At 45.5% G+C, this 26,861-nt stretch overlaps 1 protein-coding gene across 2 annotated transcripts in view; it reads right to left on the bottom strand.

The window, feature by feature from the left end:
• LOC126418469 (1-acyl-sn-glycerol-3-phosphate acyltransferase gamma-like) overlaps positions 1-26,861 on the bottom strand; it is an 81,238-nt gene that overhangs the window by 29,577 nt on the left and 24,800 nt on the right. For both annotated transcript variants that reach the window (XM_050085241.1, XM_050085242.1), the window contains exons 3-5: positions 25,551-25,723; positions 25,298-25,459; positions 1,127-1,317 (exon numbers count right to left, since the gene is read on the bottom strand). In XM_050085241.1, coding sequence (XP_049941198.1) covers positions 1,127-1,317; positions 25,298-25,459; positions 25,551-25,723 — 526 coding nt within the window. The remainder of the gene's footprint in view (positions 1-1,126; positions 1,318-25,297; positions 25,460-25,550; positions 25,724-26,861) is intronic.

Below are 26,861 nucleotides of genomic sequence, written 5' to 3' on the forward strand. Positions count from 1 at the left end.
ATTGGCACATTTTATCATAACAACGTCAAAGAGGTATCAGTGAAAATAGAAGACTGGTATGCACATATTTGCCGTCTTACTGGCAGTTAGAATTAGCGAGCACATTACTTTTAACTACAAAGTTTATTTTAGCAAATGTTCACATACTTTCCTTAATTATTACACCAGTTTCCATCGATTAGTCATTACTAATAGCCTATAAATACTTCCTGGCTGATGGCTTTGTCAAAGTGTGCTACGAATCAACATTTCTACAAGTCTTCTACTGGAGTACTCTAGAACAAGTCTCATGGAAATTCTGACCCCTCGCATGCTTTGACACAGCCACTGGCCACGAAATATTTATGGGCTATTGATAATGACTAATCAAGCCAAAACTGATATAGATATTAAACAATTTATGTGAGCACTTACTGAATAAACTTCATTGTTACTATAATGACAGTGATGGTGAAGTCTGCAACTACCTGCTGCTGCTGACATGCCAGCACGAACTTGATCCATTGTCTTTACTCAAGAACAACATTACTTCTTATTTTTGCAGCTCACCAATGTACAGAAGACACGCCATCATTTCCTAGTATGGCAACATTTTTTGCCTATAGCACATTTTCAACAATAGTTGATTGTTTACTACTTCAGTAACCTCCTCCACCTCTTCCCAAATATACACATCTACAGCTTTACATTCTTTCTCCATTATTCTACTGAGAGATGATATCACAGAAAAAATAGGACAGTGACATTTTATGTATGAAATCAGTTTCTTAAAAATATGAAAGTTCCCAATAAAATGGGTGACTGTGTAACAATTGGCATTAACAAATTGATACTACTACTTTTTACTTAGCAAGAGAAATATTGCAATACGTTATTAAAAACCATCATGTTAAGAAACCCAAAGAACAGATTCTTCACTTGAAGTACTCAAAGTATGAGGAGCTAAATGCTACAAAATTTAATGAGTAATGAACTTAAATTTAATTACTTATTGTGTATTTCTGAATCATAAAAACTACACTGAAGGACATGTTGGCTATATTGTTCTTGTTAATATACACTGGTCATTTAATACTTACAGTACATTTTAATTATAGAGGGTGTCCATAAATTATGAAGCACTTACTTTTTGAAAGCAAATTGTACATCATATATTGCTCCAACTTTTCCCTTTAAGTAGGGTACACTTGCTGTAAAACCCTTGGTGCGTGGTGTCAAATGATGCTTTAATTCAGGCAAGCCTTTTTCCCTTGCAAATTTGAGGCTATTTACATGCTTTTCTGGTGTAAAACGTGTTCCTTCAGCAGTCAGCAATAGCTAAAAAAAACAAATAATAAACATGCTCAAAATCTTAGTTCTGAATGAGCCAAACACAATGCCACCGGGATAAGAATCTACAACAGAACATCTTCTATTGCAATACAACTGCACACCTGCTAAAACAATCCAGCTGTACATTCAAGAAATTTCCACGCATGATATAAACCATGTAAAGTTCACAAAGCACAATTGCTGCCTGTAAAAAATTTAGATATACAGTACCATGAAGAAATGTGACAAGCTGTGCTCAGTACTCTCACTTCCCATTCGAGGTGGTGTAACGAATTTCATAAACATCAAGCATCACAACAAACACATTAGTGTATCAGTCTGACAGTGAGTATGGCATCAATTCAAGATAGGATATGTTATACTACTCACAAACTTAGATGTTATCTCATCAGCCCTGTGGAAAAGGTTTTTGCTAAACTTCCTTCTGAAGCAGTTTAGGATGTTAGAGGGGAAACATGATGTGCTTTCAAATATGCCAAAGCAATGAAACAGAACATCTTAAAACAAGAGGTAGTGGTCATGCAAAACTGAGGATTGATGATGATAATGTAATCTTTCCAGTAGACAAAGGCAATGCAGGAAAAGATGCAGTATCTACCTATAGAAGATACATGAAGAACATATAGTAGAGAATGGTGATATTTCTCCGACATGTTTATCGGCAGGGTGAGGTTACAAAGGCTAAGAGGTACTGGAGATACTGGAAAAAATTGCAGAGAACCATGTACCATGCAATGAAAGAGTGCCTGATCCAATACAGTGGCTTATGGAATGAGCCTTGGATGACCACACAGTCTTCAGGAATAAGTCCATCAGTGTTTCTGATGAAGAAAATTCAGGCTGTTAACAGAATATTGTGTTTGCCCGCTATAACACTGTAGCTATTCCCCAGAGAACTCTAAGATACGATACGCACCTAGAAAAGCTGAAGAATCAAGTAAAGATGTAAACTGTATTATACTCAAGACCAACAGAATTATGAGATATATATGCTTAATACCATATAGTACTCCCCGTCACTCCAATACCAGAGTCAACACACTGTGGTACTAACTCCATGAAACGCTGAAAGCATTCGAAAGGTATTTGATCCATGACCTCAACTGGCACCCACAAATTGTGGAGACTGTTCGGACTTGGGTCCTATACTCGAATCAATGTAACAACATCCGTTACAGTTGCAGTGGGTTGGCCACAGTAGCTTCACACACCTACACCAACCACTCATGTAACGCAATTCTTTAAACATTTCTTATAGTAATGTCTCTGGTGTCACAGCTAGTGTTTTCACCTACAACCATTATCGCTGTGCATCGGAAAACTTGCAACAATACAGCTACCTGTTAGGGATCTTCTTACACTGAAACGACTATAGGCTTGCACATCTTGCTGGATAAGACTGAGTGGAGTCGAGTCCTACCTTGCATATTTTGCCGAGTGGTATCCTGGATGTGCTCAGTACGACTGACACTAGATAATCTGAGGCTCCACACAAGCTTCCTTATAGCTGTTGAGAGTTTCTCCAATTGTTTTGACTCAGTCTGGGAAAATGGGATGTTGCATTGTTTTGTTAAAGGAGCACCTAATGGCTTGGCTCTGAGCACTATGGGACTTAACATCAGAGGTCATCAGTCCCCTAGAACTTAGAACTACTTAAATCTAACTAACCAAAGAATATCACACACACCCATACCCGAGGCGGGATTGGAACCTGCAACTGTAGCGGTCGCGCGGTTCCAGACTGAAGCGCTTGGAACCGCTCGGCCACAACGACCGGCGGAGCACCTAATCGTCATGGTATTGTAACAGATGCACGTGATCTGACAGTAGATTCTTGTTTCTTTTGCTAACGAGAGAAATTGCCAAATTTATCAGAAGCCCTATTTCAAAACAAGTAAATACATCCCATATAAGAATACATCCACCACCTACCTGATTGGAAGCCTTTTGGCAATCAGAATACATATCTTGCCTAGTTTATACAGTTGCATGTTGCAACAAGCAAATACCAACATCACAGAGCCCACCCACTTTTTACTATGCCTTGAAGACTTAATGATAGTTGTTCCAGTGCCCTGTATTGCACAGTAAGCAGAGGTACATGTGAAGGACAATTATTTCTGTGCTCCATAGAAAGGTAGTGATTCTGAATGGTACGGTGCTTGCAATGATCTGGGATCCCATCAATGTATGTGGTGCACATCTCTTGTTATATCTTGCCATCAAGAGATGGTCGATGCGGAGTCAACAAAATACGTGAGAAAGTCAATCTGAATCCTGTAAAGTATGAATTTTCTTATTTTTTCATCCATATTTCCAGGGCACTTAAGGATGACATGTCTTCCATGGTTAGCAAACATTACATCTACCGGGATGGCACACCAAAGTAATATTGGCTGCTTTTCTGTGGGTATAGAAGCTCTGGACTGTGACATTCTGGTGTGGAAGAGCACTGAATTTGTTGGCATCTGCCAGCAATTAAAATATTTTTCTTTTTTTAAATATAAGAAAGAAAAGAAAAAGTAAGAATGGGATATAGAGACAGTTCAGGTTTGTATCTGCAGTAAAGACAGCTGGTGACTGTTTTGTGATGCATAATGAAAACTAACAGGAAATATTTCCTGAATGGTTACAGCAATTTTATTGTAAATGCAACACTGCAGTCTTCACCGATGGTTCTTGGGCACTATCAAAATGCCAAGTGATATGTTGTATTGTATCCTATCTATTCATTATTTCAAACTGTGTAATCTATGACTAGTTTCCCCAACAGTTGCCTCAGGCAATGCTGGTGTTTTCCAACCAATGTGCACTGGCTGCAACAAGCAACCATCATTTATTGGAATACCAAAATAGCAAGCCATGCACTGACCAGTGGACATGCCCTCAATATTCTGCAACTTTTTTCCACGAAGTGCAGCTTCAAGCAGCATATATTCTGTATAGTGAAAAACCCAAGTCTCTCACATGCACAGACAGTCAGTAACTATTAAGTCCCACAGAAGCACAGACTGTCAGAAATGCAATTCCAATTGTTCTGTTTTTATTATTTTACCAGGTAGAGTGTTTTTTTTTTTTTTTTTTTTTTTTTTTTCCTTTCTAAATCTGAATTGTGTGTGTGTGTGTGTGTGTGTGTGTGGGGGGGGGGGGGGGGGGGGGGGGGTTGTACGCACGCAGTGTTCAGTAACATACATAATGTGTTGAACCCCACCACAAAAAAGCTATATAAGATCATGTGACCAAAAAGAGAAGCAATTTGAAATGCAATCAATATAACTGATAACTTGAGAACCAACACCACTAAGAACTTGCTTTAAGTGTATGGATAGAATAGAAAATTTCAGGGTGTTCAGGTGCACTGTTGTCAGTGTCCTTTTACAATATGAACTAAATGCTCAGTGAGACTCAAGTCTTCCCTATTTCTAATCTTCCTGAGTAAAGACACATAATTGAGACTTAAAAGATTGGCAATGATAATGCAATGATTGCTTAGCTTCAGTATAAATAGAGTAAACAACTCTATTGCATTAAGCATAGATGATAAATCTGTGGACTGTGTAATAAATACCTATAATTTTAAGGAATGAACACTGATTGTTAGTTAACATGGAATAGGCACAGAATGATACTGGCAAAAAGAATGTCTTCAGTATGTTATGTGCTTAGGGGTCTTAATATCACTTTAACAGTCAGTGTCTTGTGGTCACATTTTACATCTACATGCACTAAATTCTTACGTAAGGGATTCCTTTCTGGGGACTGAAGACACAAAACATGGACACAGTTTTTAAACTGCAGAAAATAGTTATAACAATAATAACTGTAACTATTACTCAGACTCCCTGTAAGGAGCTAATTAAAAACTTGGGTATCCTTCCTGCACAAAGTAAGTACATCTACCAATCTGTGGTGTGTTTCAGAGTAGCAAAAGAGCCAGTTTGGAATTACAGCAGAGTCCCGCTAATCCGAAAGTTCAGAGTCCCGCTAATCTGAACCCCAGTAATCCGAACATTCAGTTAAACTGAACAATCAGTTTTAATGTTTGCAGTATGCCCTGGTTCATTTGCTGTAGAACTGGTGTAACATTCGGCGGCAAAAACTTCACCACAATTTCTGCATCCCATAACGGCGTGTTATCAATCAAAAGAATTGCACGCGAAGACAAATGATTTTCCTTAGAAAACCTTCAAACAGAGGGAACAAACTTGCCGCGAAACCATTCTCTGAACAGCTTATCATCCATCCATGCTTTTTTCTGGTTGCAATAATATATGGGCATGGACTCCATGTTGCAGTTTTTAAAACATCTGGGCCTAAGCAGATTTGCCAATCAGCTTAAAGGCAGCTTGTGATTATCAGCAGCATTGCTGCACACTAACAGTCACACGATCTTTGCACATTTTAAAACTAGAAGCATGGTCTTCTGGTTTTGATGTCAGGCTTTTTGTTGGCAATGCCCTAAAATTAAGGCTGGTCTCATTAGAGTTATAAATTTGTTGGGGAGAATACTTTCCCTCTCTCATTATTTTTTCAAACTCACCCAACATTCCTTCACTGTATCATGGTCAGAAGAAAACTCATCTCCAGTAATTGTTGGCTGACTGAGTCCATGACACTATTTTGAATCTTGTCCAACCAACCCGTACTCGCACTAAAAGACTCATCACAATTTATTAACTTGTTCAGGTAAACAGCCTAACATAACCAAGCACTTTGTGAGCCAACTGGCAGTGCACTGACCTCAGACACTCCAAAGGTCTCAACAATGTACAACAACAAGGGCAGGGAGTGAGAGTGAGCCATTGTTCCCACACTTGTTCCCATGGTGTACATACTTATCTGCTTGGTATACTTAATTCTAGAAACTCGTCACCATAATTTCGGCTAATCCGAACAAATCGGTAATGCGAACAAGGTCTGGTCCCAATTAGTTTGAATTAACGGGACTCTACTGTACTTATACCCACGGAAAACAAACAAAAAACTCAAATCAGCATTTTACATGAGGGGATAAAATCTTATGATTAAAAAAAAGTAGATTACTTCGAGTACCCCACCACCTTGTCACATATCAATAAGTGATCAGGGTTCACTGCTTTCACAAGGAAGGGATGTGTCAAGTTGTAAAATGCGTGACAAAGTCTGTTGACTCAGTTTTTCAGGTGGACTGAGAAGCATAGTTGAATATGGTGGGAATGGAGTCTACAGTTGGTGCAAGAGAGACAGAAACAGCCTCTAAGTCCAGGAGTCACCCGTGGGTGTCCTTATTGTGTGCAGAATTGAAGAATGAAACTATGTTTTATATTACTAGTTACCTGAAACAAATAGTGTGTGATCAAGGAATGTTATAAAATAGGGACTCTCCAAATGAGGCAGTGCACCTGTTAAGACACTGACCTCACATTAGGGAGTATATAGTTGCTCTGTCAAACCACCCTGATTCGGGTATCTCATGGGTTTCCTGGGTCACTGAGGCAAATGCCACGATGGTTCCTTAATCAAGATCATGTGATGATCATTTGTTTTACCCTCTCACGTACTACATGTCCTATGAATGCTATATATATATAAATAAAAAAAAAAAAAACAAAGATGAGGTGACTTACCGAACAAAAGTGCTGGCAGGTCGATAGACACACAAACATACACACAAAATTCAAGCTTTCGCAACAAACTGTTGCCTCATCAGGAAAGAGGGAAGGAGAGGGGAAGACGAAAGGAAGTGGGTTTTAAGGGAGAGGGTAAGGAGTCATTCCAATCCCAGGAGCGGAAAGACTTACCTTAGGGGGAAAAAAGGACAGGTATACACTCGCACACACGCACATATCCATCCACACATACAGACACAAGCAGACATATGTGTGGATGGATATGTGCGTGTGTGCGAGTGTATACCTGTCCTTTTTTCCCCCTAAGGTAAGTCTTTCCGCTCCCGGGATTGGAATGACTCCTTACCCTCTCCCTTAAAACCCACTTCCTTTCGTCTTCCCCTCTCCTTCCCTCTTTCCTGATGAGGCAACAGTTTGTTGCGAAAGCTTGAATTTTGTGTGTGTGTTTGTGTGTCTATCGACCTGCCAGGGCTTTTGTTCGGTAAGTCACCTCATCTTTGTTTTTATATATAATTTTTCCCACGTGGAATGTTTCCTTCCATTATATATATATATATTTTTTTTTTTCCTCAAATGGGTGGGTGGGAAAAAGAAGCATGGCTCACGAGATGCAAACAGCCAGACTGTATTCAACCAGTATTTGAGAATCAGAACACTTAATGACTTCCAAACAACTTTAAACACAATTTCAAACCATTGCCAGACTTTTTCTCGTTGACATCCCATGAAGTAGCGAAAGAAAAAAGTTTACTGAATGTACCTCCAAGATTATACCGTTGTATGACAGATAGTTGAGGAGACATGAGGTCATAAACATTGAGCTGCGTGAAAAGTAATTTGCTAGACACAGGTGAAGTATAAAAATATATATGTGTGAAATATGTTAAATACAAGTGAAATATATGTGACGTGTAATACGGAGGGTAAAAAAGCTCCTCCTAACCTCTGGATCGATTTAAACCAAATTTGGTACATTCCTGTGTTTGGTGTGTAAGTGCCAGAAGTTTCAGCATTGTATGTCTGTTAGTTATTATTCAGTGCTGTAATGAATAGTACATTGTGCCACACAGTTTGCAAATTTCGAGATGGCTGAATTAGAGGAGCAACATGTCTGCATTAAATTTTGCGTGAAACTCAAGAAACACTTTACAGAACTATACCAAATGATGTACGAAGCCTATGGTGATGAGTGCTTAACCCATACTCAGTGTTAAAAATGGTTCATATGGTTTAAAAAAAGGCTAGACAGAAGTTAAAGTGGACCCTAATTCAGAACACCCTTTGACATCTACTGACAATGCTCATGTCAGGGATGTCGACAAAATTGTGTGTGACAATTGAAAACTGACTGTCTGAGATTTTTTTTTTTTTGTTTTAGGGCGCAAAACTTCTATGGTCATTAGCGCCCGGTCCGTGACTTAGGAAACAGTAAAAAAGCCGAAATTGAAAACCAGCAGCAATGGGAACGAAAGTCATAAAATTGGAGAAACTAAAAGCAGAAGGAAGGCTTAAAAATCCACTACAGAAAGGGGTTGGTTGTCCACAAAAAAAGCTTCAAATGACTGACGTCATTTCACTGGCACTAATAAACTTGAGAACGCGGTCGGCTGAGCGCGTGTCATCTGCTAAAATCGACGATATATCAGGTGATAGCTGTAGACTGGAGCGTAACGGATTAAAATAGGGGCACTCAATTAAAAGGTGTCTTTCCGTCCACAGCTGAGAGCATGAGAGCAGTGGGGACAGAGTGGGGGAGGATCGCCGCTTAAAAGATGTCGATGGCTAAAAAGACAGTGCCCTATCCGGAGTCAAGTTAAAATTACCTCCTCCCGACGACGCGTTCGGGAAGAAGAGGTCCAAGCACAAGGAAGAGCTTTCATGTCCCGCAATTTATTATGGGTAAGTGTCGACCAACGCGTGTGCCATAAATGAACAACACGTCGACATAGAACGCTCCGTAGATCGGCGAAGGGAATTGATTGAATAGCTGGCCGAGGAAGAGAGACTGCAGCCTTGGCTGCAATATCGGCCGCCTCATTTCCACAGATACCAACGTGTCCCGGGAGCCAGAGGAACGCCACCGAGACACCCCCCAGCTGGAGCAAGCGCAGACAGTCCTGAATCCGGTGGACCAGAGGGTGCACAGGATAAAGAGCTTGGAGACTGAGGAGAGAGCTGAGAGAATCTGAGCAGATAACGTACTGTATCCGCTGATGGCGGCGGGTGTAGTGGACAGCCTGGAGAACAGCGTAAAGCTCCGCAGTATAAACCGAACACTGGTCGGGAAGCCGAAAGTGATTTGGGGTGTCGCCAACAATATAGGCACTCCCTACACCTAACGATGTTTTCGAGCCGTCGGTGTAAATAAATGTGGCGTCCTTCATTTGTGCACATAGAGCAGCAAATGCCCGACGATAAACAAGTGAAGGGGTACCATCCTTGGGAAATCGACAAAGGTCACGGAGCAGGCAGATCCGGGGACGGAGCCAAGGCGGTGCTGTACCCCAAGTTGTCAAGAAGGTTTTCGGAAAGCGGAAGGAAAGAGAATGGAGCAGTTGACGGAAGCGGACTCCCGGTGGTAGTAGGGAGGAGGGGCGGCCTGCATACCCTACATCAAAGGAGGCGTCGAAAAAAGTGTCATGGGCTGGATTAGCAGGCATGGAAGACAGATGGCTAGCATAACGACTCAGAAGGACTGCTCGCCAATTGGACAGCGGAGGTTCAGCAGTCTCAGCATAAAGGCTTTCCACAGGGCTGGTGTAAAAAGCTCCAGACACTAAACGTAATCCACGGTGGTGGATAGAGTCGAGACGCCGAAGAATAGACGGCCGAGCAGAGGAGTAGACTATGCTTCCATAATCCAATTTCGAGCACACTAAGGCGCGATAGAGGTGGAGAAGGACCACTCGGTCCGCTCCCCAGGAGGTACCATTCAGGACATGGAGGGTGTTGAGGGATCGCAGACAGCGAGCCAAAAGATAGGAAACGTGGGAGGACCAGCACAGTTTTCCGTCAAACATAAGACCCAAGAATTTAGCGATGTCTGAAAATGGAAGGTTGACAGGACCTAGATGTAAGGAGGGCGGAAGAAACTCCTTACGTCGCCAAAAATTAACACAAACGGTCTTACTGGGAGAAAAACGGAAGACGGTTTCGATGCTCCAAGAGTGGAGGCGATCGAGACATACTTGAAGACGTTGTTCAAGAAGGCTGGTCCGTTGAGAGCTGTAGTAGATCGCAAAATCGTTCACAAAGAGGGAGCCCGAGACATCGGGAAGGAGACAATCCATAATTGGATTGATGGCAATGGCAAACAGTACAACACTCAGCACTGAGCCCTGGGGTACCCCGTTTTCTTGGGAGAAAGTATGGGAGAGAGTAGTGTTCACCCGCACCCTAAATGTGCGCTCTGCCATAAATTCGCGAAGAAAAAGGGGCAGCCGACCTCGAAAGCCCCAAGAGAACAGTGTGCGGAGGATGCCTGTCCTCCAACAGATATCGTATGCTCTCTCCAGATCAAAAAATATTGCTACTGTTTGGCGTTTCCGGAGAAAATTGTTCATGATATAAGTGGAGAGAACAACAAGATGGTCAACTGCAGAACGATGCTTTCGGAATCCGCATTGGGCAGGTGTTAAAAGACTGCGGGATTCCAGCCACCACGTTAAACGGTAATTCACCATACGCTCCAAAACCTTACACACACTACTCGTGAGAGAAACGGGGCAATAGCTAGAGGGGAGATGTTTGTCCTTTCCAGGTTTCGGAACAGGAATGACGATAGCTTCCCGCCATCGTCTGGGAAAAGTACTGTCTGTCCAAATTTGATTATAAAGGCGAAGGAGGTAACGCAGACTATGGGTTGATAAATGCAGCAACATTTGGATGGGGATACCATCCGGTCCTGGGGCGGAGGAGCGAGAAGAAGAGAGCGCATGTTGGAGTTCCCGCAAGGAGAAAACAGTATTGTAGCTTTCACGATTTTGAGAGGAGAAAGCAAGAGGTCGCACTTCCGCTGCACGTTTCTTCGGGAGAAACGCTGGCGGGTAATTTGAAGAGCTCGAAATCTCAGCAAAGTGCTGACCCAACGAGTTAGAAATTGCAAAGGGGTCCACTAATGTGTCATGCGCGACAGTGAGCCCAGAGACCAGGAGAAACTAGGCGCGCCTGAGAACCGTCGAAGCCGACTCCAAACTTCCGAGGAGGGAGTGAAGGTGTTAAATGAGCTAATAAAGAATTTCCAGCTTGCCTTCTTGCTATCGCGGATGACACGACGGCATCGCGCTCAGAACTGCTTATAGCAGATACAGTTGGCCAAAGTAGGATGGTGGCGGAAAACGCGGAGAGCACGTCGCCGCTCACGTATTGCATTATGGCATGCCTCGTTCCACCAAGGAACTGGGGGGCGCCGGGGCAATTCAGAGGTGTGTGGTATTGAATGTTCCGCAGCTGTAAGAATAACGTCGGTAATATGTGTGACCTCATCATCGACGCTGGGAAAGTGACGGTCATCGAAAGTCGCTAGAGACGAAAAAAGTGTCCAATCGGCTTGGGCAAACTTCCAGCGTCGCGGGCGCATGTAGGGCAGTTGAGGCTGCAGTCTAAGGACACATGGAAAGTGGTCACTCGAGTGTGTATCATCAAGGGCGAACCATTCTAAGCGCCGAGCTAGCAGAACAGTACCGTCCGCAAGGTCCAAATGAGATAAATTTGTCATGGAGGCAGACAAAAATGTGGGGACCCCAGTGTTGAGGCAAACTAGATCTGCTTGGTGGAAGACGTCTAGCAATAGCGAGCCACGTGGACAAGAATGTGAAGATCCCCAAAGCGGGTGGTGGGCATTGAAGTCCCCAACCAGCAAATATGGGGGTGGAAGCTGACCAAGAAGATGAAGGGGATCAGCTCGTGCCATTGGTGTGGACGATGGAATGTATACAGTACAAAGAGAGAACGTGTATCCGGAAAGGGAAAGACGGATGGCGACAGCTTGGAAGGAAGTGTTTAAATGGATTTGGTGATAATGGAGAGTTTCATGGAGAAGAATCATGAGTCCTCCATGTGCTGGAGTGCCTTCAACAGAGGGGAGATCAAATTGGACGGACTGATAATGGGGGAGAACAAAGCGGTCATGGGGATGCAGCTTTGTTTCCTGAAGACAGAAGATGACCGGCGAGTAGGATCGTAAGAGGATAGACAATTCATCTTGATTGGCTCGAATACCGCGGATATTCCAGTGGATAATGGACATAGGGTGAACAGAAAATGGAGGAATGTGACCAAGGTCGCTGTCAACTCAAGGACTGCTCTGAGCTTGCGACCGACAGCATGGAATGGCATTCAGCTGAAGGCAGAAGATCCTGATCCATAGGTTGGTCAGGAGCAGCTCCTGCCATCAGCGATCGGCCGGTTGAGCGGCCGCCAGCAGTGCGCCTCGGCGACACAGAAGACGGCCGAGGGCGATTTCCGCCAGGTGGTGCTGTAGATGGAACACGCCTTGGCGGAGAAGGAGAGGAACTGGGTTTCTTTGTAGCCTTCTTGGAAGTATGATGTTTAGAGGAAGGAGGAACCGATGGTTGGGAAGTTGCCGTATGTAAAAACTCTTCACAAGTATGCTCTTATTTCGAAGTCTTGGTGTCTGACTTTTGGGCTCGAGATTTAGCAGAACTCGACAAAGGGTGAGCCAGAGAGTGGGCAGGCGAAAGTGGTGAGGTTGAACGGGCGATCTTTGCGCTGGCCAATCTGACGACCGTGGCACTAAAGGTGAGGTCGCAAGTCTGCGAGGCCACCTCCTTTGTTGGCCGAGGAGAAGCAAGGACAGTGCTGTAGTTTCCTTTCTGAGGCACGGTGGGCTGTCGACTGGCGAATAATTTTCGAGCAGCAAAGGTCGACACCTTTTCCTTTACTCTAATTTCCTGGATGAGCTTTTCGTCCTTAAAAACGGGACAATCTCGAGAGGAAGCAGTGTGGTCACGCATACAGTTGATGCAGCGTGGGGATGGAGGTGGACAAGCACCCTCATGGGCATCCTTGCCACACGTAACACATTTGGCCGGATTGGAACAGGACTGGCTGGTGTGATTGAACCGCTGACACCGATAGCAACGCGTAGGGTTTGGGACGTAAGGGCGAACGGAAATTATCTTATAGCCTGCTTTGACTTTCGATGGGAGTTGAACTTTGTCAAATGTCAAGAAGACAGTGCGGGTTGGAATGATGTTCGTGTCAACCCTTTTCATAACCCTATGAACAGCCGTTATGCCCTGGTCAGACAGGTAGTGCTGAATTTCTTCGTCAGACAATCCATCGAGGGAGCGTGTATAAACGACTCCGCGCGAGGAATTTAAAGTACGGTGCGGTTCCACCCGGACAGGGAAGGTGTGTAGTAGTGAGGTACGCAGCAATTTTTGTGCCTGGAGGGCACTGACTGTTTCGAACAACAGGGTGCCATTCCGTAATCTGGAACAAGACTTTACAGGACCTGCAATTGCGTAGACACCTTTCTGAATAATGAAAGGGTTGACCGTGGAGAAGTCGTGACCTTCGTCAGACTGAGAAACAACAAGGAACTGTGGCAACGATGGAAGAACTGACTGTGGCTGAGACTCAGTGAACTTACATTTGTGAGCAGACATAGTGGAAAGTGAGGAAACCATTGCGGAAGAATCCCCCATGATTACCGGCGTCTCCGATGGCGCGCTCCTCCCTTGTGGGGGCCCTCTCTGAGGGCACTCCCGCCTTAGGTGATTGTTCACACCTCAGGTCACACCTCCCGACAAACGGACGGAGGGACCAATCGGCACTTTCGGAAGGTATCAGCTCGGGTAATCACCCCTCCCTGGGCCTGGCCGTTACCAGGGGGTACGTACGTGTCCTACCTGTCTACCCGGGGCGGGGAATTACGTGTTACCCCGTCATCGGCTACGCATGGAAGTGCGTAGGTCGGCCTTCAGACACGCACAGGGAGGAAGAAAGAAAGGGAAAGGAAAGAAGAGAGGTCTCAAATGCCGCAGCGGAGAAAAGGGTAAAGAGAAGAGGTAAGGAAAAGAGAAGGACAAAGGAAGGATGAAGACATACAAGCAAGGAAGGCGAAGAATGCGGTACATTTACAAGCGTCCGTCTCCGGACGTAGGCACAAACCATACTCCCAGAGGGGGAGAAAGGGAAGGAAAGAGCCAGAGGTGAGGGGGGGGGGGGGGGGGGGCGAAGATGGGGGATGGGGAAGGATGCAGAAAGGGTAGGTATGCAGCCCGGAAAGGAAGGAAGGCCACATTAGCTCGGGGTCCCGTGCTCGCTACGCACATATCCACAAAAGAGTTGTGGATCCCCTGGGGGGGTCCGAGAGATTGTAGAAGAATGTAGCATATCTGTTGGATCATGTCATGAGATCTTAACACAGCGCTCTTGGAATGCATTGTGTTGCCGCCAACTTCGTGCCGCAGCTCATAACTCAAGACCAGAAGGACCTTCAATTCCCAATCCATGAAGAGCTTTCGAACTGCACAAATGAGAACAATACTTTCCTTAAGAGAATCACAACTGCTGATGAGACATGACTCTATGGTTATGATGTGGAGACCATGGTTCAATGTTCCCCATGCATCGGGAAAGTTGCTCCAAGACAAAAAAGGCTCTTCAGGCCAGGTCAAACATCAGAGCCACGTTGACAGTTTTTGCTGACTATGAAAGATTAGTTCATCATACATTCCTGCCACAACGACAAACTGTTAATCGATGGTATTATCGGGATGTGGTGAGAAGTCTGCAAGAAAATGTAAAAAGGAAACGGCTTGAAATGTGGCAAGATAATGCATGGCTCTTGTATCACAGTAACGGATCTGTACATTCATGCATGCTGGTGCGTGATACTACACAAGAAACAAGATCACTGTTCAGCCTCACCTTCCATACTCTCCAGATATGGCCCCTACAGACTTTTTTCATTTTCCAAAGAGGAAAACCCTGAACAATAGATGATATAAAACAAAATTTGCAGATGGCTGAATCAACTGTGGGTGGAGGAGCGTATTTTGAAGAAGACCAAGCACAATAAGTGAAAGGTAAAAAGAAAAACAAATTTGTAAATGAAATTCCCGAATATTTTGAACAGACTTCATCTATTACTTCTCTATTACATAATATTTGGAAAAAATACTGTGGTAATAAGAAACAGCAACCTCGTATTTGGAGGGGGGGGAAGGGGGGGAGGTTAATAACATGGAGAGAGAAAAGGGAAGGAGATGAACAGGAGAAGGGCACGGGGCGGGGCGGGGCGGGCAGAGCGCGAGCGCGGGGGGCGGGCAGAGCGCGAGCGCGGGGGCGGGCAGAGCGCGAGCGCGGGGGCGGGCAGAGCGCGAGCGGCGTGCAGAGCGCGAGCGCGGGGGGCGGGCAGAGCGCGAGCGCGGGGGGCGGGCAGAGCGCGAGCGCGGGGGGCGTGCAGAGCGCGAGCGCGGGGGGCGTGCAGAGCGCGAGCGCGGGGGGCGTGCAGAGCGCGAGCGCGGGGGGCGTGCAGAGCACGAGCGCGGGGGGCGGGCAGAGAGAGGTGGAGTAGGAGATGGGCAACCCCGTATCACCAGTGGTAGCCAACCTTTTCATGAAAAGGTACGAAGAGGAAGCACTTGCATCAGCCATTTACCAACCCAAGTGCTTTCTCAGGTATGTCGATGACACGTTTGTCATTTGGCCCCATGGCAGGGAGAAGCTAGATGACTTTTTGGAACATCTAAACTCACGCCACCCAAGTATAAAATTTACTATGGAGCGAGAGAAGGATGGGCAGCTCCCATTCTTGGATGTCATGGTCAAGAGGAAGGCAGATGGCACTCTGGGGCACAGTGTGTATCATAAGCCCACACACACTCACTTATACCTTCAAGCCAGTAGCTGCCACCACCCGGCACAGAAGAATGGAGTCTTGAAAACATTAGTTACATTAGCTACGGAAAGTCTGGTCACAGAGATAGAACATCTACAGCTGGTGATCAGCAGAATTGGATACTCCTCCACAGATATCCAAAGGGCACTTCGTGCTACCAGCCAACCACAGGGTACAGAAGAGGAGCCAGAGGAGGCAAAGAAGGTGGCATACCTGCCATATGCTGGACCTATTTCTGCAAAGATCAGAAGAATTCTTTCAAACTATTATATAAAGAGTATCTTCTGTCCACCCTCCAACATTGGGACAATGCTATGGAATGTGAAGGATGACTTGGGGCTACGTAAACCAGGCATTTACAACATCCCGTGCCAGTGTGGAAATTCATACATTGGCCAGACAACCAGGACAGTGGACGTCAGGTGCAAATAACACCACAGGCACACCAGACTCGGACAGGCAACCAAATGTGCCATAGCGAAGCACTGTCTGGAGCTTGGTCACTCAATGGACTACAACAACACCAAAATTGTGACACAGACACCAAGATTTTGGGACAGTGTCATAAAGGAGGCCATCGAGATCAAGGTCACAGACAACCTAATAAACTGAGACAGTGGTTACCAGCTCAGCTCGGAACGGAGTCCAGCTCTGGAGCTTATCAGGGCCCAACGAAAGGAACCAAGAAACTCCTAAAGAAGTTTTGACGCCGCAGGAGCAGCGCTAGGCAGGTGCGGACCGCAAATGCAATTCCTGAAGTGGGCTGGGCCTCTGACAGCCGCCACGACCACAGATAATGGACAAGACGGGCGCAGGCGACCGTCGGAGAACCAGGGAAGTGCCAACACCTTAGGAGCAGCGCCAGGCGGGCGCGGACCGCGAATGGAACGCCAAATGCGGGTCCGGCCTCAGACAGCTGCTACAACCACAGATGGTGGACGAGTTGGGCACGGATGTCCGTAGGAGCACCAGGTAAGGCGCAACACCGTCAGGAGCAGCACCAGGCGGGTTCGGACCGCGAATGGAGCCCCCGACACTGGACGGGCTTCAGAGAGCTGCCACAGATGATGACCAAGTCAGGCGCGGACGTCCGAGGGAGCACCGGGCAAGAGACAACACCTTACAAGCAGCACCAGGCGGGTGCGGACAGCAAAGAGAGTGCCCAGCACCCTTTGGACATAAATACTGGACAAGATCCTCCAATACAGCAGTCTCAGGTAGCACCTGAAGAAGGCAACGAGTTACGTGGCCAAAATATTGTGCCAGAGCGACACAAACATCTGGCAGTAGACCAGATTATTTCACATGTCAAGATCTCACCAGGAAAGCCTGAAGAGTTACACAAACAATCCTGTTGGAAGAACATCTGCGACTGAGCTTTATAGCACCACTTCAGTTGTAAATTACTTTATTTTCACACGACCGGTTTCGGACTGTTATAAGCCCATCCTCAGATGTTGTAGCTGTGCTGTGGTCCCCAAGTGCCATGTGTACCAGTTTACAACTGAAGCGGTATTTTCAACCTCTATTATAATAAGAAGTGCTTTCAGATTGGAAAAGCACTACAAGTGTGTTTTATATCTGAGGGGAATTACATTGAAGGGGACAAAGCTGATGCTGCTGATGGGTAAGTAAAGATTCTTTCAAAAAACAAAAATTCCCATTGCTACACTCCTTGTATTACTATGATTCAGGAAACAACTCATCACAGTTTTGGTATTGAGTCATCAATATGCACATAAACAAGACTGAAAACATTGGATAAATTGTTATCAAGAAAAACTGCTTCCCGCTCATCAGAATGTAAAATGCAGAGCACAGGCGTGCTTGTGCATGTTTGCATGCTTTTGGAGCCTGCAAGCACTCAGTGCCGAGGTTATCAGCACCCTTACACACTTTAAAAGAAACGAACGTGGATAAAAATATGAAAATGTTATCATGGAGTGAGGAGGAAACCAATAAAATGACACTCATGCACTCACACGCACCTCATTCGAGTTGATCCTACAATCACCATCCCACAAGCCCTAAGACAACGGAGAAAGGAGAAAAGGTGCAATATATGGAATTAAAACATAAATAAAACAACAGTGGACCTAAAAGAAAGGTACAGGGAAATGTGACTAGTTGATCACTTATAAAAAATGCAGGTGAGCCAGTCACACTGTTAACACACTAAAAATAAATCCCTAAAATTTTTGGAAACATGTTGGCCAAATTGTAAAATGTTAAAACCCTCATCATATTTGTTTGAATGTCACCTAAAATAGAGGGCAGATCCATCAGCAAATCCTCCACAGCCCACTGCTTGGAAAATAGAACACAATCTAATAAAATCTGGCATACAGTGAGTGATCTGGAGGGTCTTCTCACCGGAGCAAGAAACCATGCATCATGGGGCTGTGCCCTATGCAAAGACAAGCAAGGAGGACCTTGTCCTGTCAGACAGGCTGGAAGGAGGTATGCCATGGTCACACTGTGGGATTTACTAGATGGAGCTTATTGTCTGTCACTTCCAACCACTCATCCTCCCACTGACGCACTACTCTGTATCTCAACAGCGACGTGATAGCATGGCATGGAGATGGCACACAAAGCTAATAATGCATCATCTCCCCACAACACTCATGTGCCCTGGCACCCAGCAGGAAGATACTTCCTTTCCCAGCTGTTTTAGTTGGAGGAGGGCATCTTGGATATTCTGGCTACTACATTTGCTGGGTACAAATGTTGCGCAGAGTGAAGGACACTAACAGAATTGAAACAAACAAGGATTTTAGCCCTCCATACCCGCATCCAATGATGCCTGTAGGCTGAGCATGACACAGCAGCTAGTCGGTACTGGTGGGCCTTCATGGCCTGTTTGGGCAGAGTTTAATTTTTTAAAGGATTTTAGCACTGGAAGAACATCCAACCTGCCCCAGTGCCCACAAGATTGCATATAATTATTCAGAAAAGACATTACAGTCTTGAGGCAGTTCGATCTTGAGGGCACAATCTGGGAAAACAATTGAGCAACCAACAGAGTCCCACAGCTTCAACTGTCCATAAAGATAGCCACATAGTTGTGATGCTTATTTAAAACGTCATAAAATATCACTTTAAAGGCGGCAGCAGCAGGAGCACAACTTCTCCTGTACTGCACCAAATCTAAGACTACACTGGGCCTCTGCAGTAACCATGGTGGCAGGTGGTTAAAACATTGGATTTGGGGTTGCACACACTCCACACAAAGTGACTCCAGCACACACTGCATACAGATCCCAAATGGCATTGTTGCTAGAGGACTTCTGGAGAAAAGGTGTTTCAGGGGCAGACAAGTAACAGTATGGTAGGTGGGTAAAGTCAGAGCCACAAGGAGCTTACATAGCTGACACATCACGAGGAGCTGCCACAGGACAATGAGTGGTTCCACAGACTCCGCACAGAGACTGGGTATGGGGCTGTTCCTGTAAGCACCCATGCCCAGCCTAATCCCCTTATGGTGGATAATGTCAATAAACTACAGATAAAGAGGCCTCGATGATGCACAGACTGTGCATCCATTGTCTAGCCATGAACGAACAAATCCCTGGAAAGTGGAGTGGATGTGCCCTGCCTAATCTGCCTGAAAGGATGAGCTGACTGGGGAAAGAGCTAAGATAGATATTGCTGTGTTTATCAATAACACCACCACTCCTCTGCTCTCTCCTTGGCTACTGACCTACAAGCGGTAGCCGTTGCAGTTCATTAGGTTCAGAACTGCAGAAGTGGTAGTGGCAGCACTAGATGGGTGACCAGACTAAACTTTTGGAGGAGCATGAGGCTGCACAATGTCAGCTACCGTGGCCTTGTCTGATGTTCTGCAAGGAAACGTAGGCTTTGGAGTAAGTGCAGCAGCGCAACTGCACTGACAAATGTAGGTAGTAGTTCTAACACTAGCAACATCTGTTTGTGTAGCAGCACTGGTTTTATGAACTGGCTGTTTAATAACCAATGCAAAGAAGGTAGCATACATGGGGGGCTGCACGACTTTATAAACCTTTTTGGCCTCACCAGAGGGGCCAGTTTTGAAGTTTTAATCTCCTGTAACTTCCATTATTCAAGGAAGACACAGCAGTTCCTGCTCCAGACAGGGTGAGCCCCAGAGCAGTTCATACACTTTGCAGGAGATGAACATCTGACTACTTCATGGCCAGCCTTATCACATTTGCCAAAGCGGCTTCTCCCTTACATCCTTGCCCAAAGCGCTGGCATTTAAAATAGCACATTGGGTTGGGGAAATAGTGCCACATGGTTAAAAGAAAACCCACCTTAATATTCTCCAGTTTTGTGCTATTAAAAGGGAGGATGAGCAAATCGGATTTCATCAGATCGCCTTTCACCCTTTTGATGATATTTTGCACATCTACAATGCCTTCCTGGGCCAACTAATCTTTCAGGTATTCTTTGGGGATATTGGTGATATCGAGCAGGTCTCTGCACATCGCAACACCTTTGCTGTAGTTTAATGTGGTATGGAGCCCAGCCTCAATGGGATATTCCCCCAAGGTTTTTGGCCTTCTGAGGGTTTGTCACTTATTGGGAACTTGAGGGTTCGATCAACAATGTCCCATTCCACAAGTGTTTAATGGATTTTAATGTATGTGCAATCCCCTCTAAACCCTTTTGAACATAAAAAAGGTGATACTTCTTCAAAACATTCCTCTTTCCTTTTAACTGATAAAAACACAAAGACCAGCAGTGTGCATTCTGTTACTAAGGACATTAGAATCCTTAAATATCCCCGAGTCTAGAGGACTGGCTACAAGAGCCACCTTATTTAATTGAGTGTTAGTAACCATCAGCTGCCCACCCTTTCCACTGGGAGGAGGAGAATGAGAAAACTTCAAGGGTTCCATTTTGGTCCCGCAAGTAGCTAGGGGAATATGGGTTCACTCAGAGCCCCGTGTACCTCAGTAAGCATTGTACAGATGGAGTATGGTAGTTTCCCCAAAGGCTACCTGCTAATGACTGTTCCATGTCAACAGCCATGCATCTCATCAGCATGCACCCCTTGAGATTGAGGTGTTTATACAGACACCTATACAGAATGCCATCACACAGACTGACCAAACAGATCTTTGACTGGGTAACCACTAGAAACAACAAATGGATGGCAGAGGTAAAAAACGACCTCTACCAACTCAACATCACTGCAGACACAATAAACGACAATAAAATTCAGAAACATCATTATAAAAAGTGGTCGAATCCCCGGCTCTGCGAGAAGGCAAAGTACGGGGCTAGTCCGGAAGGCACCAGTCGCAAGTCAGACCTCACAGTGGTGGATAGGGTCTAGTATATGCAACGTCAAAGGTGATGCAGAACCATAGACAGGACTTCCATAATATAAACGAGACTGGACCAATGCCTGATACAATCGCAGGAGAACAGAGCGGTTGGCACCCCTGGTGGTATCGCACAGACACCTAAGAACATTGAGATGGGACCAGCACGTCCTCTTCAGCTGGCGAAGATGAGGGAGCCACGTCAAACAGGTATCGAAGACCAGACTCAAGAAGTGATGAGTGCCCACCACCTTGAGGGGCTGGCCATCGAGGAACAGTTTCAAATAGGGATGGACAGTACGGTGATGGCAGAAATGCATGACACATGACTTGGCCACCAAAAACTGAAAGCCATGGGAGAGAGCCCATGAGTGCGCCTGGCAGATTGCCCCCTGTGGACAGCATTCTGCAGCGCCCATTACGGAGGAAGGGACGTAGATACAAGAATCATCGGCATACAAAGAGGGCGTTACTGTCGGCCCAACAGCTGTCACCAGACCACTAATGGCTATGAGAAAGAGAGGGATGCTCAACACGGAACCCTGTGGAACCCCATTTCCTTGCCGATGGGGAGTGCTGTAGGAGGAGCCAACATGGACCTGAAAAGAGCGACAAGAAAGGAAGTTACGGATAAAAAAGGGCAGAGTGCCACAAAGGCCCCATTCATGAAGGGTGGTGAGGATGTGGTGGCACCAGGTGGTGTCATAGGCTTTATGCAGATCAAAGAAGACTGCAAGGAGGTGTTGCTGATGGGCGAAAGCCAACTGGATAGCAGACTCCAGGTGGACCAAGTTATCCACCATAGAGCGACCACAGCAAAAACCACTCTGAGTCGATGACAAAAGGTTGCAGGATTCAAGGATCCAAAACAGCCGCCGACTCACCATGCATTCAAGGAGCTTGCAGAGGGTGTTAATAAGGCTAACTGGACAGTAGCTATCCAACTGAAGAGGTTGCTTCCCTGGCTTCAACACCGGAACAACAATGCTTTCCTGCCACTGGGTAGGAAAGACTCCTCACTCCACAGACGGTTGAAGAGGGTCAGTATACGATGGTGGCCAGCCACCAATAAGTGTTAAGAGTATTTGGTTATGTATCTGATACAGTCCAGGAGCTGTGCCGGGACAAAGGGCGAGGGCACTGGCAAATTCCCACTCGCTGAATGGGGCATTATATGGTTCCAAGCAGCGAGAAACAAAAGACAAAGGCAGTCATTCTGAGCACTCTTTCAGGAGAAGGAACATGGGCAGTTACTGAGCCGATGCCAAAGCTTGAGCATAGTGTTGAGTGAAATTTTCTGCTACAAAGTCCAGACTGGTAAAGACAATGCCATGCACAGAAATTCGTGCAACCCCAATGGGAAGATGGTGGCCAAAAATTCGCTTGAGTTTCGCCCAAAATAAGGGTGGTTAGGGCAAGAGATGTGGGCAGCCTGTCAGTTGGGAGGTAGAGATTGCAGATTGTGATTGGAGTGGCCAGATAGACCCTGACAGCAATGGCTTCCAGAGTGGTATGAAGGGGAACCCATTTACTAGCAATGTCCTTGCGGACCAAGGTGCAAACACCACCAGAAAATACAAGCAACAGAGTAGAAGGCAAGAAGGGGCTGAAAATCTGTAAGGTGACGCCAATATCCATTACAAGTCCACTGGAGGATTCTCAAGCTGGAGTCCAAATGGGAAGCGAACAGACCGGAGTCAATCATGCTGCCAAGTCGACATCCGTCACCGATAAGAAAGGGGTAATATCCATATACTTGGGATCAGACTCAGTTGGTTCATTGACTGGAGGAGGGCAAGGCTGCACCTCAGGGGGTACCAGAGGGGCCTTGCCCTTGTTCTTGGGTTTCTGCTGCTTCTCTTGGGAAGGAAGAGAAGGGCAGACTTCAGCGAGGGCAGGCACAGAATTACACCGGGCAATCTTGGCACCCACCGGCCGCGGATCGCGCTGCCAATGTGGAGCAGCAGATCGTCTTTCAGGGGGGGTGCCGGGAAGAGAAGTCCCGGGAGGGAGCTCCAGTACCAGCGGCCGCCGAAGGAGGGAAGCACTTCTCCGGCAGGGGAGGGGGAGCAGCACCCGAAGGGGTGGGTATGGGTTCTGATGGGGAGGGGGAGGCTGAAGGCATGGGGCGAATGGGGTGGGGCTGGGAAGAGGAGGGTGTAGGAGGAGGAGTGGATGTAACTGAAGCAAAAGTAGAAGTCATAGACACAGGATGGAGCCGGTCATACTTTTGTCGAGCCTCAGTGTAGGTGAGCGATCAAGGTTTTGTACTCTTGGATCTTTTTTTCTTTCACAAACACCAGGCATGCAGGCGAGAGTGGAGAATGCTGTCCATGACAATTTACACACACTGGCGGGGAAGCACAGTCACTCCCCTCATGGAGGGGGCACCCACAGTCACCGCAGAGGGGATCAGTGGTGCAGTGGGAACACATGTATCCAAACCGTAAGCATTTAAAGCATCTCATCGGTGGTGGAATATAAGGTTTTACATCACACTGATACACCATGACCTTGACCTTCTCTGGGAGGACATCCCCCTCGAAGGCCAGGATGAAGGCGCTCATAGCGGTGCTATTGTTTGGAGGGCCTTGCTGCACATGGTGAATAAAACGAACCCCTCACTGCTCGCGGTTAGCATGGAGCTCCTTGTCAGTTTGGAGAATAAGATCTTGGTGGAAAATAATGCCCTGTACAGAGTTCAAAAGTTGGTGGGGTGTGACAGAGACTGGGACGTCACCAAGACGGTCACAAGCATGCAGGGCATCAGACTGGGCAGCAGAAGAGGTCTTTATGAGCAAAGCACCGGACCGCATTTTATTCATCAATTCCACTTCACCATACTTATCTTCAATCATCTCCACAAAAAACAGAGGCGTGGTAGTGGAAAAACTTCCACCATCCGTCCTGGTACAAACCAGGTACCAAGGGAAAGATTTCAACCCAAGTTGGCGAGCTTGACCCTCCTCCCAGGCGGTGGCCAGGGAGAGGAAGGCTGAAGGATCAGAAGCAGTGTCACACAGAATGGCCAGGATGGTGACGTTTTTGTTGTTTCATGCGCAAGGCATCTGCCCTAGTACCACCCACTCCGATCAGGGGCTTGCCCCGTGGGCGCCACCCAGCCACAGCAAGGTCTGTCTAGCACGGCGGCCATTGCCGGGAGTTCTGGTGCCCCAAAGTGATGAGCATCGACTCCTGGGTATACATGAGTCGTTAACAGCTCAGGTACTAGTAGTGTGATCCCTGTGGTTTCAGAGGGCTCAGCCAAATGGGTACTTAACAGCCTCACCACACGGACTGGCTACCATGCTGGTGACCTAGCAGGAGGAAGGGCCAGGGTGCAAAGGGTAAGGGGAGGGGAGGGGGGGTAGGAACTTGCACCATGGAAACTAGGTAGGGAGATCATCCCCAAATGGCTCACAATGAATGGAAAATTTTGGAAATCGCCGAAAAGGAGATGGAAACAGCAAACTAAACAATAGCACATACCAAAACAAAGCCAGGAGGATAGCCAGGTCGACAAAGAAGTCCATTAAAAGGGAAAAAGAGTGGGCAGAGACAAAGGAGCAAGGACAGGAAGGGATAGGAACAGGGATGGTAACGCAGCCTGGAAAGGAAAGGAGACTGCAATAGCTCGGGGCCCCGTGCATGCCACACACGTACCCACAAAAGGACTGTGGGCCCCCTGGGAGGCTTATGTCAAGAAGACTGTGACCTATTCTCAATTGTATTAAAGCCAGTTCTTTCCAAGTGTGTTGCTGCAACAATGTTTACTATGGCAAAACTGTAGGCATCTAGCCTTAATTTGTTATTTTGTACCTCTAGTCAGACATTCTCACACAACTCTTCCTTTTAGAAAAGAGGCAATAACATTCATGGGGATAGCACAGAGCAATATGTGCATGTGTCCCTTGCAACTGCTTGCCCATTTTCCATAACATGGTACCCAGCAGAATGGTATTTCCTTCCCCTCAACATTTTAATGTGCAAGGTGTGTGTTCTACGCTTTTGACTATTTTTGCTTCTGGGTACATTTAATGAACTGTCTGTAAGCTACTTATGGAATTAGGGAGACTGAAAAAGATATTCTGCTGATTGTGACTTATCTGTTACAGAGCCTTTAGGATGAAATTTTAAATCAAATAATTATGAACATACAGATTCCATAAACTTACCCACATGGGATCTGGATACTCTACAAGTTCTCTTAGCTGTCTGCCAATGGTTTCCTTATCTTTTTCCCAGTTTCTATCAAGAAACACACATTCACCAAATTTGAATGCCCACCCCATAGTTGGAACATACTGGATTGATTTCTTGGCAAAAGTTTTACAATTCTGAAAACAAAATAAAACAAAACTCATGAAACTTCAGCTAGGAAACTATGACCTAATATGCCATGAACAAAGCTTTACTACAATTTCTCACCGCCAGCATATGTATTCGATCACAGAACAGCAGGCCCATAAGCCAATCAATTTCATATCGATGGTTCATGCATAAATAGCCATGCTCTTGTCCATAATACTTCTCAAAGTCATCTTTATTTATGTAAATTATCAGATCAGTACTGCCCCACCACTCCGCAACAAACAATAACTCTGCAACACAAAATTATTACAGGAATAACCATGTAAAATTATAACAATAAATAACAAATTATGTTCATTTTGAAACATCTTAAATATGTGAAATAACATAGGTCAACAAAAATTTTTTTTTGAAAAACTTTTTTTACTTTGATAGCTGATCTTTATGTGAATCCAAATTTGGCCTTTTTTTTGTATCATCCATAGTTTTCAAGCAATATATTTTTTATTCTATAGTATAAAAATCCTATGCTATACGGTACACGGCGAAATTAATGAAACACTTTGTTACAACATAAGCATGGTTTGTATTTACAGTAAGCTACTTGAAACAATGTGTATTAATAGAGGTTTCACTTGTCGGCTGGAATAATGGTTTGTATTTTCTTTCTCTTTTTTCTTCGAAGCTTCTTGTGTAGTTTTTTCTACGATGAGTCGCTTGCTGAACTTCTTGGTGAAGTGACCAACAGCAGTCCCCCCATCATGTTGGTGTTCCAGCAGCCTTGGTAGTGTTTTTCCATCACTTTAATGTCCTGGTGAAACCACTCTCCTTGCTCCTCACTAACATCTCCCATACTGTCCAGGAAGTAATCAAGGTGACTGTTCAAAAAGTTAACTTCTTTAACATTGTAGCTATAATAGCAACATATTCTGGGTCATTTCCATGTCAAGAACTTTTTAATGACTTGCTTGAATGATACCCATGCTTCTTGCTCATTTAAGGTCATTTTGGATTCAAAGTTAACATCAAACATCAATTTTCTAATGTCAGGTCCGACAAAGACTCCTTTTAGCTTAGCTTCTGAAAGGTGTGGAAACTTTTGGCAGAGATACTTAAAACATGGTCCATCTTTAGGCAAAGCCTTTACAAACTGTTCCATTAGGCCTAACTTTATAAGTAGAGGTGGTAGGCGTACGTTTTTTGGATCTACAAGGTTTTTGCGTAGAATGTTTTTCTCACCAGGTTTTAAAGACTCCCTCACAGGCCTGTTCTTTCTGTACCAGTGTTGATCCCTAGCCCTACTCTCCAATTCACACAAGAAACATGGAAATTTGGTAAAGCCACCTTACTGACAAAGGAGCATGCATGTTACTTAATTAGACTGCCACATATCATCCAACCATGAGCAGAATAGCCTATTTTATTTAG

This window comes from Schistocerca serialis, chromosome 9, assembly GCF_023864345.2.
Source record: "Schistocerca serialis cubense isolate TAMUIC-IGC-003099 chromosome 9, iqSchSeri2.2, whole genome shotgun sequence".
NCBI classification, from domain to species: domain Eukaryota; kingdom Metazoa; phylum Arthropoda; class Insecta; order Orthoptera; family Acrididae; genus Schistocerca; species Schistocerca serialis.